At 51.2% G+C, this 15,502-nt stretch overlaps 1 protein-coding gene across 2 annotated transcripts in view; it reads left to right on the top strand.

The window, feature by feature from the left end:
• Window positions 1-15,502, top strand: part of KDM6B (lysine demethylase 6B) — a 44,235-nt gene that overhangs the window by 17,818 nt on the left and 10,915 nt on the right. For both annotated transcript variants that reach the window (XM_081167672.1, XM_081167671.1), the window contains 7 exons: window positions 2,249-2,375; window positions 8,201-8,306; window positions 10,620-10,825; window positions 11,211-11,275; window positions 11,710-11,778; window positions 13,298-13,446; window positions 14,399-14,513. In XM_081167672.1, coding sequence (XP_081023798.1) covers window positions 2,249-2,375; window positions 8,201-8,306; window positions 10,620-10,825; window positions 11,211-11,275; window positions 11,710-11,778; window positions 13,298-13,446; window positions 14,399-14,513 — 837 coding nt within the window. The remainder of the gene's footprint in view (window positions 1-2,248; window positions 2,376-8,200; window positions 8,307-10,619; window positions 10,826-11,210; window positions 11,276-11,709; window positions 11,779-13,297; window positions 13,447-14,398; window positions 14,514-15,502) is intronic.

Here is a 15,502-nt window from a genome sequence, read left to right as displayed (position 1 = left end):
TGGTCTGTCTTCTTCTTTTTTTCTCCAGAAAAGTAGCTCCGTCCGCTCCTCTTTGCAAACTCCCGGGGCAGGCTTGGGGGCAAGGGTCAGCCCAGATAAGGGCCCTGGCAGCCGGAGGGAGGCAAGGAGGCCTTGGCGTTTGAAACGGAGGAAAGGGAAGACTCTGAGTGGGACGCAGGGCCCCACCGAACGGGGGCCAAAAGCCATCCCTCCCCTGCCCCAGTGGGCATGGGTTGCCCCTTCCCACGTTCCCTCCAGCAGGCGAAACTTTGCCAGATAGGTAAACGCAATATTGTGCCCTCTAAGCCCACCGTTGCTGCAGTGGGGGGGGTGTCGTCTCTGGTTTGAGTCAGTCGCTTTGCACGTGCTCTAGGGCACCCTTCTCGTCTAGGGGTGCCACGACTGGCCTTGACTAATTTGTGGGGTGTCTGCAGGGAAGCATTGAGCGGGAATAGAATCGCCCCAGGCTGTTAAAGGCAGAGTGTCAGGTTTTTCCGGGGAACCTTTCCCAGGTCCAGGGGCCACATTTCATTCTGGGAGGCCTTCTGAGGGCCACATGCCCAGTGGTGGATGCACTCCAGTGAGGGGGGCACTAGAATTTTTTGGGGGGCAGGAAGATAGGTCTGGAGTGGAGGGAACAGGTTTTGTGGCAGAGTTTTATGTTTCTAGTGCTGCAAACTGCTTTGGTATATACACGTATATTTACAATTATACTGCTAGCATCAGTCTTTTTTATAAAATAGAATAGATAAATGTGATGGGCTTGCTAACTGCATTCACGAGGCCTCTTGGGATGGTTCACTGGGAAAGGGCTGATCCACCAGTAAGGCGTGTCATTTTAGAGGGGAGTTTTTTGGAAATTTCTTCAGTGAGGGGTCTTTTTGGAGTCGGGAGGATTTTAAACTTGCTTTTATTTCTGGGGTTGGGCAACATTTAGCTTGGTAAGTCTACGTTTGATGAAGAAGTACGGAAGTGCTTTCGGGAAACGGAAGAATTTTCATTTTACCTTCTGAAAATGCCTAATAATAATAATAGAATAGAATATAACTGCAACTACTTGGCGATCATTTTTAATTATTTCTTTGCAGTTTTAGTGGCCAAGCAAAACTAAATCATATTAACTGATATATCTATTGAATTCCCAAGTCACATGGGAACTTTTTTGCACCCCTCATTTTTGGAATTTGAATGGCAGACGGAAGGAGCAGTTTGGGGCTTTGGTCTGGGTGTTCATCACTATGCAGATGATACCCAGCTCTACCTCTCTTTTAAATCAGAACCAGTGAAGGCGGTGAAGGTCCTGTGTGAGTGTCTGGAGGCGGTTGGAGGATGGATGGCGGCTAACAGATTGAGGTTGAATCCTGACAAGACAGTAGTACTGTTCTTGGGGGACAGGGGGCAGGTGGGTGTGGGGGCTCCCTGGTCCTGAATGGGGCAACTGTGCCCCTGAAGGACCAGGTGCGCAGCCTAGGAGTCATTTTGGACTCACAGCTGTCCATGGAGGCGCAGGTCAATTCTGTGTCTACCAGCTCCATATGATACGCAGGATGAGACCCTCCCTGCCCACAGACTGTCTCGCCAGAGTGGCGCATGCTCTGGTTATCTCTCGCTTGGACTACTGCAATGTGCTCTACGTGGGGCTACCTTTGAAGGTGACCCGGAAACTACAGTTAATCCAGACTGTGGCAGGTAGATTGGTGACTAGGAGCAGCCGCCGAGACCATATAACACCGGTCCAGAAAGACCTACATTGGCTCCCAGTACGTTTCCGAGCACAATTCCAAGTGTTGGTGCTGACTTTAAAACCCTAAACAGCCTCAAAGACCCAGGATACCTGGAACGTCTCCACCCCCATCATTCTTCCCGGACGCTGAGGTCCAGCTCCGAGGGCCTTCTGGCGGTTCCCTCCCTGTGAGAAGTGAGGTTACAGGGAACCAGGCAGAGGGCCTTCTCGGTGGTGGCGCCCACCCTGTAGCCCAGCAGATGTCAAGGAAATAAACAACTATCTGACTTTTAGAAGGCATCTGAAGGCTTCCCTGTTCAGGGAAGTGTTTAATGTTTGATGTTTTATCATTTTTAAAATATTCTGTTGGGAGCCACCCAGAGTGGCTGGGGAAACCCTGCCAGATGGGTGGGGTATAAATAATAAAATTATTATTATTATTATTATTATTATTATTATTATTATTATTATTATTATTATTATTATCCACCGCTGACTCTCCTGCTTCCCTCATCCTTCTTCCAGGCACGCCAAGGTGAAAGGGAAGTTCAAGGAGTCTTACTTGCTGCCCAGCCACTCGGTCAAACCTCAGATCAACGTGGACGAAAAGCTCCCTCGGGAAAAGCTCAACCCCCCGACCCCCAGCATATACGTGAGTCCCAGTTTTGCGGGGTGACGGGGAGAGGGCAAAGGGAGAATTTTGTTGGGCCTCTCGGAGAGGGATTGACTGGGGAGGGGGCGTTGATAAATGGTACTGCACCAGCACTGGGTTCAAATTCGTGACAATGTACAAGCAACATCACAAGGTTCTAGCCCTCTTGGCTTCAGAGGGGAGTTAACCTGGTAAAATTCCAGGAGGTCAGAGGGAGCCGGGCACGGCTTTCCTACAGCTGGCAGAAGCTGCACTGGAGAAGCAGCAAGGAGAGACTTGCTGCAATTCCAGCTGCAGAATCTGCCCCTCCGTGGTGCGATTTCCTGAAGTGCATGGGGGTGATGCCCCCTGCATCCACTGACACCCCCCACCGACTTAGGGGTGATTGATGGGTGCTTCCAGAGTGGCTGGGTCACCCAGCCCAGGGAGTGGGGCTGAATAGAGTCTGGGGAGGACTGGGGATGTCGGCCGCGAAGGAGGGGCTATGCTTGTTGATTTGTGTTCCCCCCTCCCCAATTCCCCCCCCCAAACAGACGTGCTCATTCTACTCCCATCCCACACTCCTTAACCACCTCCTGTTTTTGACTTGGTTTTTTTATTATTATTACTGTGCAATGGTACCTTGGTTCTCAAGCTTAATCCGTTCCGGAAGTCCGTTCCAAAACCAAAGCGCGTTCCAAAACCAAGGCATGCTTTCCCATAGAAAGTAATGCAAAAAGGATCAATCCGTTCCACACTTTTAAAAACAACCCCTAAAGCAGCAAGTTAACATGAATTTTACTCTGTAATGAGACCGTTGATCCATAAAATGAAAGCAATAAACAGTACCTCAGTCACACAATCAATCAATCAATCAATCAATCAATCAATCAGTAGCTGAACTGGGTTCCACACAGTCACAAAAAAGAGCCGCAAAAACAAAAGTGTAAAATAAATAACAAAAACAGACAGTGTAACACTCAAAGCGGAAGTGTGGCACTCAAAACGGAGCACGTTCGGCTTCGAAAAAAGTTCACAAACTGGAACACTTACTTCCAGGTTTCCATTGTTTGGGTTCCAAGGCGTTTGAGAACCAAGGGACCTCTGTACTCTTTGATTATTCTTCCTCCTCCTTTTCGCAATGCTTCCAAGGTTACTTTCTCCACGTCAAAGGCAGCTGTTGGCCGTTAGAAATAGATAGATATCGCCCTTCCCCACATAGTGAGCTCATCACCAACTTCTCTGTTAGGCCATTAAATAAATGCATTTGTTTACTTAATAAACAAGTGAGCCATGTTCTTAATCTTGCTACGACAGCATCCACCTTTAGAAAACACCATTTCCCCCTCTTTCTAAACAGCTCTGATCTTTCTCTTTTAGGATGGCCCTTTGACCATAGCAGTGTGTACCCCAAAGAGGACTGGCCTTTTAAATTTAACTTTTAAGGCCGTTCTGCGAGCTCCTTCCTAGTGCCTGCCTACCTATTTGTCGATCGATAGATCAATCAGTTGTTCTGCCTGCCCATTAAGTTGCCTGCATCCCAGAGTCTGTGTCCAGAGGGGAAATATTGCACCCTTTCTCTCCCTTTAATCTCCTAAGGCCTAAGGGGTGTTGCAGTCCCTTTGGGAAACCTTGTCCTCTGCCCTCTCTCGTTCTGCCCGTGGGATCCACCTCCTGGTTTAGTGGCTTCTTGTTCCTTCTTGCCCCTGGATAGGGAGGGAGATAAGGCTTATTTTCCCTTGCCTGGCCTTGACCCTTGGCTGTAAGCAGCCACACACATCCACTGCAATGCCTTTCCTCTCACCGTTGGCTAATTGGAACCTCGGTGCCTTCAGTCCTCTTTCCCGGCCCTATCGTTTGTCCGGGGGATGAAGCTGCCTCAGGCAGCAAAATGCCTTGAGCTGGTCTACTTCGTGCAGGTGGGATTTTGCTTAGAGTGTATGAGGAGCAGACTGCGACATCGGCTTCACTCAGCAGTACAGTGGTATCTCGGGTAACGTAATTTCGGGTTGCGAACACGGCAAACCCGGAAGTGTATACTTCCAGGTTTTGCCGTGCACGTATGTGGAGAAGCGCTCTTCACGCATGCGCAGAAGCACTCTGTTGCACCACGTGCAGAAGTGGCGCGATAGGATTAGGGGTAAGTACGGACCCCTGGGATGAATTAAGTTCGTATCCAGAGGGTCCACTGTATATCGCTGGTGAAAACGCCGCCACTCCTGAGTCCCTCTGCTAGCAACATCCACTAGATGTTTAAATATTGTATTTTAAAATGGGGTATCAGAGTTTTTAGGGGGCTAACCAGGTTGGGTTAGGGGAGGCGGGTGGCGCTGTGAGTTAAACCACAGAGCCTAGGACTTGCTGATCAGAAGGTTGGCGGTTCAAATCCCCGTGACGGGGTGAGCTCCCGTTGCTCAGTCCCTGCTCCTGCCAACCTAGCAGTTCAAAAGCACGTCAAAGTGCAAGTAGATAAATAGGTACCGCTCCGGCGGGAAGGTAAACGGCGTTTCCATGCACTGCTCTGGTTCGCCAGAAGCAGCTTAGTCATGCTGGCCACATGACTCGGAAGCTGTACACCGGCTCCCTTGGCCAATAAAGCGAGATGAGCACCGCAACCCCAGAGTCGGCCACAACTGGACCTAATGGTCAAGGGTCCCTTTACCTTTACCTACCAGTTTGGGATAGCAGGCTTGTTGGCTTTTGAATGTCTTATGTAGATTTTTCAATTTCCTTGTTCTGTATGGGACGATGACAATAAGGATTATCGTATCGTATCGCAAAAAGGGCACTGCTAGGAGAGGGACTCAGTAGCGGCACTGGTTTCACCAGCCACATAGCACTGAGTGAAGCTACCATTCCGCTCTGCCCTCATACGACACAGAGGGAGAAACAAACTGCATTGGCAAGGCGCCGAAACAGCTTGTTCCTCCCTCTGCATCTTTAAACTGCTCAACGGAGGAGTGTGCAGCTGCCCTCGCCTCAGCCGAGCAGTGAAAGGAGCCCCCAGCCCGGCGCTGGCTCCCACAAGCCAGCTGCAGGGTGGGGGCTCCGTGAAACGGCTTAACCTTCCTTCCCACCCAGCTGAGCGGGAGGTGAGAGCTGGGGCAGTTTTGCCCGGCGCCTCGCGGGCAGAGGCGGATGTGTCGTTTTTTCAACGTCGTGGTATATCGCCAAACCGCGATGTTGGGCTGGCGATACACCGCGGTGTTGGAAAGCTGATATCGCCCAGCCCTAGCGGGTGGGCTTCCCCCTGGCTTGGGGGACCAGACAGCCCCCCATTGCAAGGGTGCTGTAAGCCGTGTGCTGGGAATCTTCAGCCCTCTGGGTTGATTCCGAACTACAACTCCCATCAGCCTCCCTCCACCAGCAGGCATGGCCGATGGCTAGCGATGGTGGGAGATGTAGTTCAGCAGCACCCGGCGAGTCAGAGGGCCGCTCTCAGCGCTGGATTTCCTGGATCGAGCGAGGAGGGGAGGTAAGGTGGTCTTGCGAGGCCTCCTCCATCTCTCGGCCCTCTGCCTGCTCTTCCTCCCAGGCCTCTCCCCTTATCTCTTGGGCTCCATCCTTGGGTTAATCAGGTTCTGTCTCCCAGCGCAATGTACCTTTCACCTCCTTTCAACCTTCAGCCGGCCTTTCCTTATCTCGTTCCTCTGGCCCTCTGGAATGCAAGAGAATCGAGCCAGACACCTATTATGACGATCGTGGATTTTATTATTTGAAAATCCGCATTCCCACACCAAAACACTGTTACTTATCTTTCCCCGCTGTTTCCTTTGGATACTTCGTCCTTGGCTCTCCTGGCTGTTTCGGAGCAAAACGCCCTTCATTTTCTGTGTGTTCCTTTTAGAGCGCCCGTCCCCCTTTATAATGTGCCTCTCAATTTATGCCCAACTCCTCCTTATTTGTTCTGTAGCACAAAGCTACAGGGTTCTGGGATGACTGAATCAGGCAGTCCAAACCTTGGCCCAGTTCTCTCTTGGGTACTGTGGTTCAGAGTCAAGTTTTCCATTGCCTGACCCAACCTGCCCTTCCACTGGTTCCTGCGTCTCGAGGTCGCGAAGATCATCCATGCTGCCCCCACATTACTCGGGGAATGTTCTCAGCACCACTTGGGGCACATGCGCCCCTCCCCAATGCCACACTTCTGGTGCCCAGATTTCTTGGTCCAAAATGAAACTTCTGGGCCTGGGAGTCAGTCGGTCCACATTCGTCCTTTCTTGGTGGGGCAGCATCTCTTAGGACAAAGTTCTGCTGATGTCCCCAACCCCGTTCTGCTGTGCTGTGAGGCGACATTGCAAAGAGCTGCAGTTTCTGCTTAGCCAGGGTTTAATCCAGTTCCCGTTCACCAATTAGGTTCTCTTGCACATCCCCTGTGTGACTCAGGCCCCCCTGCGTGGAAAGAGGCATTGAAAAAGGTCTTTTCTTTCCCTCCACCTTGATCTTTCTCCAACGCATGGTTCCACTGTCTTTTTAATTCCTCCCTCAATCTTCCATTTTGGTTGTGTTTGGGAATTGGGGGCCATTCCCCAAAAGTCTCTGTCCCTCCCTCCCTCCCTCCCTCCCTCCCCCCTCCCCTCCCTCAACAAGTTGCACCATTAGTTTAACGGCCTTCTGACTGCTCTTAGCTTAGCTCAGCATCCCAGAAGATGAGATTTTTGAAACCCTGGACCTGGAATCTGCCTGGAAACCCAAGGCACTATGGATGCCCAGCTTGGACCGGTGGAGCTCCTTGCTCGCCTTCCGCCCCAGGACGTGTCTCCTCCAAAGAAGACATTTGGGGGGGGTGGCTGTCCTCCTCGAGGTTTTCCCCGCCTCCAGCACCTCCTCCCTCCCCACACTGTCTCCAGACTGCAAAACGGCCCCCCAGAACCATCTCCTGACATTCTTTGGAGCAAGACTTCCCTGCCTCCCATTTCTTCATCCTAAGGGGCGCTGTTTGGCTACTTGTCTTGATTTTATGGAAAGCAGAGTAAAAGTCTTCCCCCTGGCTGCTTTGGAGTGATGGGCTGCACCCTGCAGCTTTTTTGCTCGACTGTTTCCCACACGGAACTGCAACCAGCTCTTTTTATCATCCCGGATTCCTCCTGCAGCTGCACAGATAAGACGGCTTCCTCTGTTCTCTGGGGATTCTTCTCTGGTCTGCTGGGAACCCCACAGTGGAGGGGAAGGGAAAAAATCAAATCTAAAAGGAGACTCTGAACTCCGCAAACTTTCTGCCCCCTGTGTCCTTCCTGCTCATTCTTAAATGATCTGGAGAACTGAAGGACGTAAGGAAAGCTTGATGGGTCAATCCAGTGTCCCATCAATAGTCCTGGATCCTGTTCTCACAGTGGCCCCCCAGATGCCTCAATCGGAAACCCGCAAGCAGAACTCAGACACAAGAGTAACTCTCCCCTGCTGCGGTTTCCAGAAACTGCTATCCAAAAGCATCACTGCTTTCCAACTGTGGAGGCAGAGCCAAGCCGCTGTGCAATAGCCCGTCTTGCAAATGACTCCAAAAGCGCTCGGTGGAGACCACCGTTGACCAATGAATGAGCACCCACCACTGGATCTAAGGGCGGGGGGAGTTTCTGGTTGAAGATGGGGGGTGCTGGAGCAACATTAGTCTAACCTGGGGGCGGGGAACTGTGCAGACTTAGGCCCAGTGGCCTGGACTAGGTGGTTCTGTTGATTCTTAGCAGTGGGTTTATCTGAGTGGACCTCTGGTCCAAACTAGGAGATGCTGTGTTGTTGTTGCTCTGCTGTCGTTGTTTCTGGGGGTGCCTTAGGCTTTTGCTTTTGGGGGTGGGGGGTGGGGACCCAAACTGGCATCTTGGCCTCTAACGGCTCTCCTCTTTCTTCTTCAGTTGGAGAGCAAGCGGGACGCTTTCTCTCCGGTCCTCCTGCAGTTCTGCACTGACCCCAAGAACCCCATCACCGTCATCCGGGGCCTGGCAGGATCCCTCCGCCTCAGTGAGTATCCCGCCGGTGGCCCTCTGTGGGTTTGGAGGCCAAAGAGCGCCTGGGTTGGATTCTGAGGCTCTGCGGAGGAGAACCTGAGATGGAAGTGGAGGCTTCTGGGCCTGGGAGAAGGAAGGGTACACAAAGAATCCTAGAGTCGGAAGGGACCCCAAGGGTCATCTAGTCCAACCCCCTGCGATGCAGGACTCGTTTGCCCAACAAAGGGCTCGAACCCACGACCCCAAGGCATTCTACCATTGTACCGTGGAGAGTGTATTAACTTATGGTCTGTGTGTGTGGTTTGGGACTTGCACGGCCAGGATAAAAACAACACTGTCCAGGGTTGTAAAGACTGCGGAGAGAATAACTGGGCGCACTCTTCCCACCTTGGATCAAATCTATGCTGTCAGGTGCCATAAGAAAGCTGCAGAGATAGCGCAGGATAGTGCGCACCCCAGAAATGATCTCTTTCAGCTTCTGCCTTCTGGAAGAAGGGACAGGGTTATAAAGAGTAGGACTAGCCGCCAGTTTTTATCCAAATGCGATTTTGTTTTTAAACGTAGTGCTTGCAAATTAGAAGGTCGGCGGTTTGAATCCCTGCGACGGGGTGAGCTCCCGTTGCTCGGTCCCTGCTCCTGCCAACCTAGCAATTCGAAAGCATGTCAAAGTGCAAGTAGATAAAGAGGTACCGCTCTGGCAGGAAGGTAAACGGCGTTTCTGTGCGCTCCTCTGGTTTTGCCATAAGCGGCTTAGTCATGTTGGCCACATGACCCGGAAAAACTGTCTGCGGACAAACGCCGGCTCCCTCGGCCTGAAAGCGAGATGAGTGCCGCAACCCCAGAGTCGGCCACGACTGGACCTAATGGTCAGGGGTCCCTTTACCTTTACCTTTAAGGTAGTCTCTGTGGGAGTATATTGTATTTAATTATGGGGTATCAGAGTTTTTAGGGGGTTAACCAGGCTGGGATAGCAGGCTTGTTGGTTTTCGAATGTCTGATGTAGATTTTTTCAATTTCGTTGTTCTGTATGAGACAATGACAATAAAGATCATTGTATCGTATTGAGGGGTCTAGAGTCTTGTGCTCTCCCAACAGAGAAGTGTGTGTTCGTTTCTGCAGCATTGTGTAGGTTCGATCGCACTATACATGCATTTAACTTGCACAGTTTCAGCCACACGTGATTGGAGGCTGGCTGGTTGAAATTCCGCAAGGTGAATGCAAGCATTTGCAGCGGGTTGGACCCTTCCCACTCATATGATTCTAAGTGGGGGAGCTTAAAAGCTCTTTCTGCGCTGGTTAAAGCGGGAGGACCTGGTGAGGAGAGAGGTCTTCAGCTCTCCACCTCGCTTTCTGGGCCTGCCTGCCCCACCAACCACAGGACAGGGTATGCAGGGTTTTTGTGTATCCATGGAAGTCTCAGGACCGAACCCCCATGCAGGATGTGATCGTACTGTACAGTGGTACCTCTGGATGTGAACAGGATCCGTTCTGGAGCTCCTTCGCATTCAGAAGCGAATGCAACCCACGTCTGTGTGTGTGCGGGTCACAATTCGCCGCTTCCATGCATGTGCGTGACGTCATTTTGATTGCGCATGCGCGAGTATTGAAATCCGGAAGTAACTTGCTCCATTACTTCCGGGTCGCCGCAGCGCACAACCTGAAAATTCTTATCCCAAAGCTACTTCAACCCGAGGTATGACTGTATTTGAAATCAGAGGCTTTGGGGTCGGATAGATTTTTGAGCGGGTAGTGTGTACATTCGTACCTCGGAAGTCGAACGGAATCTATCCGTTTGACTTCCAAAACGTTTGGAAACCCAAGCACGGCTTCTGATTGGCTGCAGGAAGCTCCTGCAGCCAATCAGAAGCTTCGTCGGGCGTGTGGGTTCCAAAATTAGTTCTCAGACCGGATTTGTGGCGTTTGGGAGCCAAAACATTCAAGAACTAAGCTGTTTGAAAACCAAGGCTGTACTTTTAATGAAAAGACGTCCACAAAATGGAATGTGTGATCTTGGTGAGGCAGTGAGTATCTTGGTGAGCCCTTGCACTCTGATTGTTCAGGAGCAGGGGGCTTTTTCCTTGTGGGGGGCAGTGAAAAGAAAAAGAGGTCACGATTCCCAGAGGTCTTGCCTTGGGTTAGGCAGCCCCAAACCGGGCACCTCCCAGGTGTTTTTGCCTCTGACTCCCAGCCAAAAACGTCTAGAGGGCACGAGGCTGAGGAAGCTTGGAGGGGGTGGGCTTCGCGCCATAAACTTGCCAGCAAACAGGGAGGGGCAGAGGGGCAGAGTTCTCTCGAAGCTCCGCCATGACACCTGCTCCCCCCTCAGACCTGGGCCTGTTCAGCACAAAGACGTTGGTGGACGCGAGCGGGGAGCACGCCGTCGAGGTTCGCACGCAGGTCCAGCAGCCCTCAGACGAAAACTGGGACCTCTCCGGGACGAAGCAGGTGTGGCCTTGCGAGAGCAGCCGCTCGCACACCACCATCGCCAAATACGCGCAGTACCAAGCGGCCTCCTTCCAGGAGTCCCTTCAGGTGAGAAGGCGGCCGGCGGGGCCATCTCTCGGAGCCGTTATCCACACCCCTAATGCCAGGGCCGGCCCAAGGCATTTTGCCGCTTGAGGCAAAGCGGAAAGGGGTACCTGCCCCCTTGCTGCTGCTACCCGAGGCGACTGGTGGCAGCCTAGGGAAGCCCCAGAGGCTGAAGGGTGGGCCGGCCCTCTCCTTTGGGAGATGGAGCAAGCCACCCTTTGGGCTGGGGAGGGGCCTCCGCATTCCTGCAGTATTAAGGGTTGGCGGGCGAAGGTCTTTCTCTTCTCCCTGGGTGACTGAGCTTAAATGCCTCTTCCTGGGTGGGGTGGGGTTTTTGGGAGGGCGGTGGCGAGGATTCCTGATCTGACCTTTCTGTCTCTTGAGGCAGGAAGACAAGGAGACGGACGACGAGGAAGCAGATGAGCCTGACAGCACCACTGAGGCGCCCCCAAGGTAGGAGGTCATGCCAGAGCGTCCTTTCTTTGTGTTTTCAAACGAATTTGCCGTTTTTGTTCATTTCAGGGAGCGGGGGTCGGATTTCTGCTGGAGGAACGGCTTTGCAACAGTTTAAAACTGAATGCAAATAAAAGAGGGTGTGAGTTACGGGGCGGGGTCTGCCAGGCAGCTGCACCCCCAAAATGATTTATTCGGGTCACGTCATCCAGCGCCCTGCAATGCTTTACGAGTGAATTTTGAAGACTGAGCGGTACAGAAGGCAGAGAGGGGGTTTTACGCTTTTGGGAAGGGGCAGTTCGTAGGTAAATTATTATTATTTATTTGGGCCTGGGTGGAGGGTTTCAATAGGCCATGGTGTGGGGAGGGGGGGGGCAATTTTCTCCCATCTCTGCACCTCCTGCATAATAACTCTTCCTTTCTGCCTTTTGCAGCAACCCGGACCAGAAACCGCACCAGATTATCAAGTTTGGGACCAACATTGACCTCTCGGATGCCAAACGGTGAGACCTGCCGCTTTGCTCTTTAACTGCCTCCAACTCCACCCCCGCCTTTTCACTGTGAAAGGCCAGGGTTGTTTTTCCTTGTGTCTTTTGACTGCAAGAAAATGAGGTTTGTGATTTTATGGAATTGTGGACCCATAGATTCTTTGGGCCCAACGCGGGGCTCGAACCCACAACTCTGAAATTAAAAGTCTTGTGCTCTCTCAATGACCTTGTTTTTTTGCGGCTTGTTGCTGCCCCTCTGTGGCCATAATTTGTCATTGCAGGCAGGAGACTTAATATTGCTCGTTGCTGCCCTTCTGTGGCCATAATTTGTCATTGCAGGCAGGAGACTTAATATTGCTCGTTGCTGCCCCACTGTGGCCATAATTTGTCATTGCAGACATGAGAGCACTGCTCTTTGCTGCCCCTCTGTGACCATTATTTGTCATTGCAGGCAGGAGTCTTAATATTGCTCGTTGCTGCCCCTCTGTGGCCATATTTTTCCATTGCAGCCAGGAGACTTAACATTGCTCGTTGCTGCCCTTCTGTGGCCATAATTTGTCATTACAAGCTGGAGATTTAACATTGCTCGTTGCTGCCCCTCTGTGGCATATTTTGTCATTGCAGGCAGGAGACTTAATATTGTTTGGTGCTGCCCTTTTGTAGCCATGCCCTGGAATTATTTCCCCCCTCTGTTATGATGCTCCATGCTGCCTCCCCGTGGCTGTATTTTGCCATTGCATTGTGTGCCACCCTTCTCACCTTGACAGAGCTCTTTGCTTTCCATCCAGTGGTCATAACTGGTCACTGCAGGTGAAGCTCTCCACCACACCCCCCAGTCTCCACCCCAACCCCATTATTATTATTATTATTATTATTATTATTATTATTATTATTATTATTATTATTATTATTATTTGGTTGTCACTAGAAGGAAACCTGATTGCTTCTCAGTGCTGCCCCCAAGTGGACAACAAGATGTGCAAGATGTGTTTTCGTTTTAAAAGGGAGATGGAGGGCAGCGAATAAATGCAAAAAATCAGTAAACGAATACAGTGGTGCCTCACAAGACGAAATTAATCCGTTCCGCGAGCCTCTTCGTCTAGCGGTTTTTTCGCCTTGCGAAGCAACCCGCTTAGCGGATTAGCGCTATTAGCGGTTTAGCGGCTATTAAAGGCTTAGCGGATTAGCGGCTAAAAGGCTATTAGCGGCTTAGCGGCTTAGAAAAAGGGGGGGAAAGTGAAAAAAAATCGGAGCACTTGCAAGACATTTTTGTCTTGCAAAGCAAGCCCATAGGGAAAATTGTCTTGCGAAGCAGCTCAAAAACGGAAAACCCTTTCGTCTAGCGGGTTTTCCGTCTTGCGAGGCATTCGTTTTGCGGGGCACCACTGTACATATCAGTGTTATGATAAATATTTAGAAAGTAGTTTCCCAAAAACTAATCTTAATAGCTGTCGAATTGTGGAAGGGCCACCTATTTCATCCCCCTGAGATGCAGGAATCGCAGCTGACTGCTCTCCCCTGATATGCATCACAGGTGGAAACCGCAGTTGCAGGAGCTTCTCAAGTTGCCAGCTTTCATGCGGGTCACGTCGACGGGCAACATGCTGAGTCACGTGGGGCACACCATCCTGGGCATGAACACGGTGCAGCTGTACATGAAAGTGCCTGGAAGCCGCACACCAGGTAAGGCCACGAGCTGCGGCGATAGCCACTGGCTGGGTTGTTTGATTGATTGAGTGGTTTTATTTAGAGTATACCTCTACCCCCCCCTTTCTTCAGCCGGAAAAGGTCTGCAGAGCCAGTGTGGTGTAGTGGTTAAGAGCGGTGGACTCGTAATCTGGTGAACTGGGGTCGATTCCCCACTCCTCCACATGCAGCTGCTGCTTGGGCCAGTCACACTTCTCTGAAGTCTCTCAGCCCCACTCACCTCACAGAGTGTTTGTTGTGGGGGAGGAAGGGAAAGGAGAATGTGAGCCGCTTTGAGACTCCTTAAAAGGGAGTGAAAGGCAGGATATCAAATCCAAACTCCTCTTCAGAACACCTAACATACAGCCCAAGGTAGTAGGTAACAAGGCAGCCCCTGCCTGCAGGCTTACGATAGTGGGGGGGGGGGGGGACACGACACACAGGAGGAAAGGGATGGGGAAGGAAGAGGAAAACCAAAACTCAGGTCCAGTTTCTGAACGTTCAGCTGCTAGCCTGGTTCAGGGGTGCGAGCAAGTTTTCTGCTTCCCAGCTCTCCAGCAGAGGCAATCTGACAGCATGGCTGCCCCAGATAATTATGAACACATACAGTGAGAGAGGCATGAGCTTGCTTTTGACAGGTAAACTCATTTATATTAGGTCCAATTTGGGACGAACAAACTCTTATCTTAACACAAAAATGCCTTTCTTTTTTCCGATCTTTCATACTTGAAAATCACAACAATATTGTCCTCGGTATCCATTTCTTGCTCTCATTTTGAAAATATATCTATCCATAATTTGCAAATAAGCAAAAATAGTTTTGTTTTGACACTGAAATGTTTAGGATTGTCCTCAAATCCTCCTGCCGCACTTGCCATCTTCTAATGCCAGACCCTTTGAGAACCTCTGCTATAACTTGTGTCCTGTCCCCCCCCCCCCAAACTTCCAGGGCACCAGGAGAACAACAACTTCTGTTCCGTGAACATCAACATCGGGCCGGGAGATTGCGAGTGGTTTGCTGTCCACGAGCATTACTGGCAGGACATCAGCGCCTTCTGTGACAGGTGAGGGTCTTCAGAGCGTGTCATGTCCCTGCTGCTGTATAAATGTCATACAGTGGTGCCTCGCAAGACGAAATTAATCCGTTCCACGAGCCTCTTCGTCTAGCGGTTTTTTCGTCTTGCGAAGCAACCCTATTAGCGGATTAGCGCTATTAGCGGTTTAGCGGCTATTAAAGGCTTAGCGGCTATTAAAGGCTTAGTGGATTAGCGGCTAAAAGGCTATTAGCGGCTTAGAAAAGGGGGGGGGGCGGAAAAAAATCTGAACACTCGCAAGACGTTTTCGTCTTGCAAAGCAAGCCCATAGGAAAAAACGTCTTGCGAAGCAGCTCAAAAACGGAAAACCCTTTCGTCTAGCGGGTTTTCCGTCTTGCGAGGCATTTGTCTTGCGGGGCACCACTGTATATGCTTATGCAAGATGGAGGGCTCGCTGGTACCAGGGGTTCCTGGTGGGGTTTTGAGCAAGCGCCATTGGGGTGCACCCACCCCCCAGTCACTTCTCTCCCCCAGATAACCCCTACCACCTCAAGAGGCACACAGAGGGAAAGCACACACACAAAAACAAACAAAAAACAAAAAACAGTCACACTTTGCTTTTGGGAACTGATCAGAAGTCAGATCCAGTAAAATGAAGCTGAAAGCTTGAAGAGGAAGTGGGAAAGGACGCCACTTGCAACTTCCTTCTTCAACTCTACGGTCTGTTCAGGGGAGAAAAAGATACGGTAACCTGTGTCCAGGGCAGCTGATTATCAGCTCCATCTGGTACGCAGGATGAGACCCTCCCTGCCCGCAGACCGTCCGGCCAGAGTGGTGCATGCTCTAGTTATCTCCCGCTTGGACTACTGCAATGCGCTCTATGTGGGGCTACCTTTGAAGGCGACCTGGAAACGACAACTAATCCAGAACGCGGCAGCCAGACTGGGGACTGGGAGCGGCTGCCGAGACCATATAACACTGGTCCTGAGAGATCTGCATTGGCTCCCAGTACGTTTCCG

This window comes from Podarcis bocagei (assembly GCF_964188305.1).
Source record: "Podarcis bocagei genome assembly, chromosome: 13".
Lineage (NCBI taxonomy): Eukaryota > Metazoa > Chordata > Lepidosauria > Squamata > Lacertidae > Podarcis > Podarcis bocagei.
This window is presented reverse-complemented; position numbering and strand designations above follow the sequence as displayed.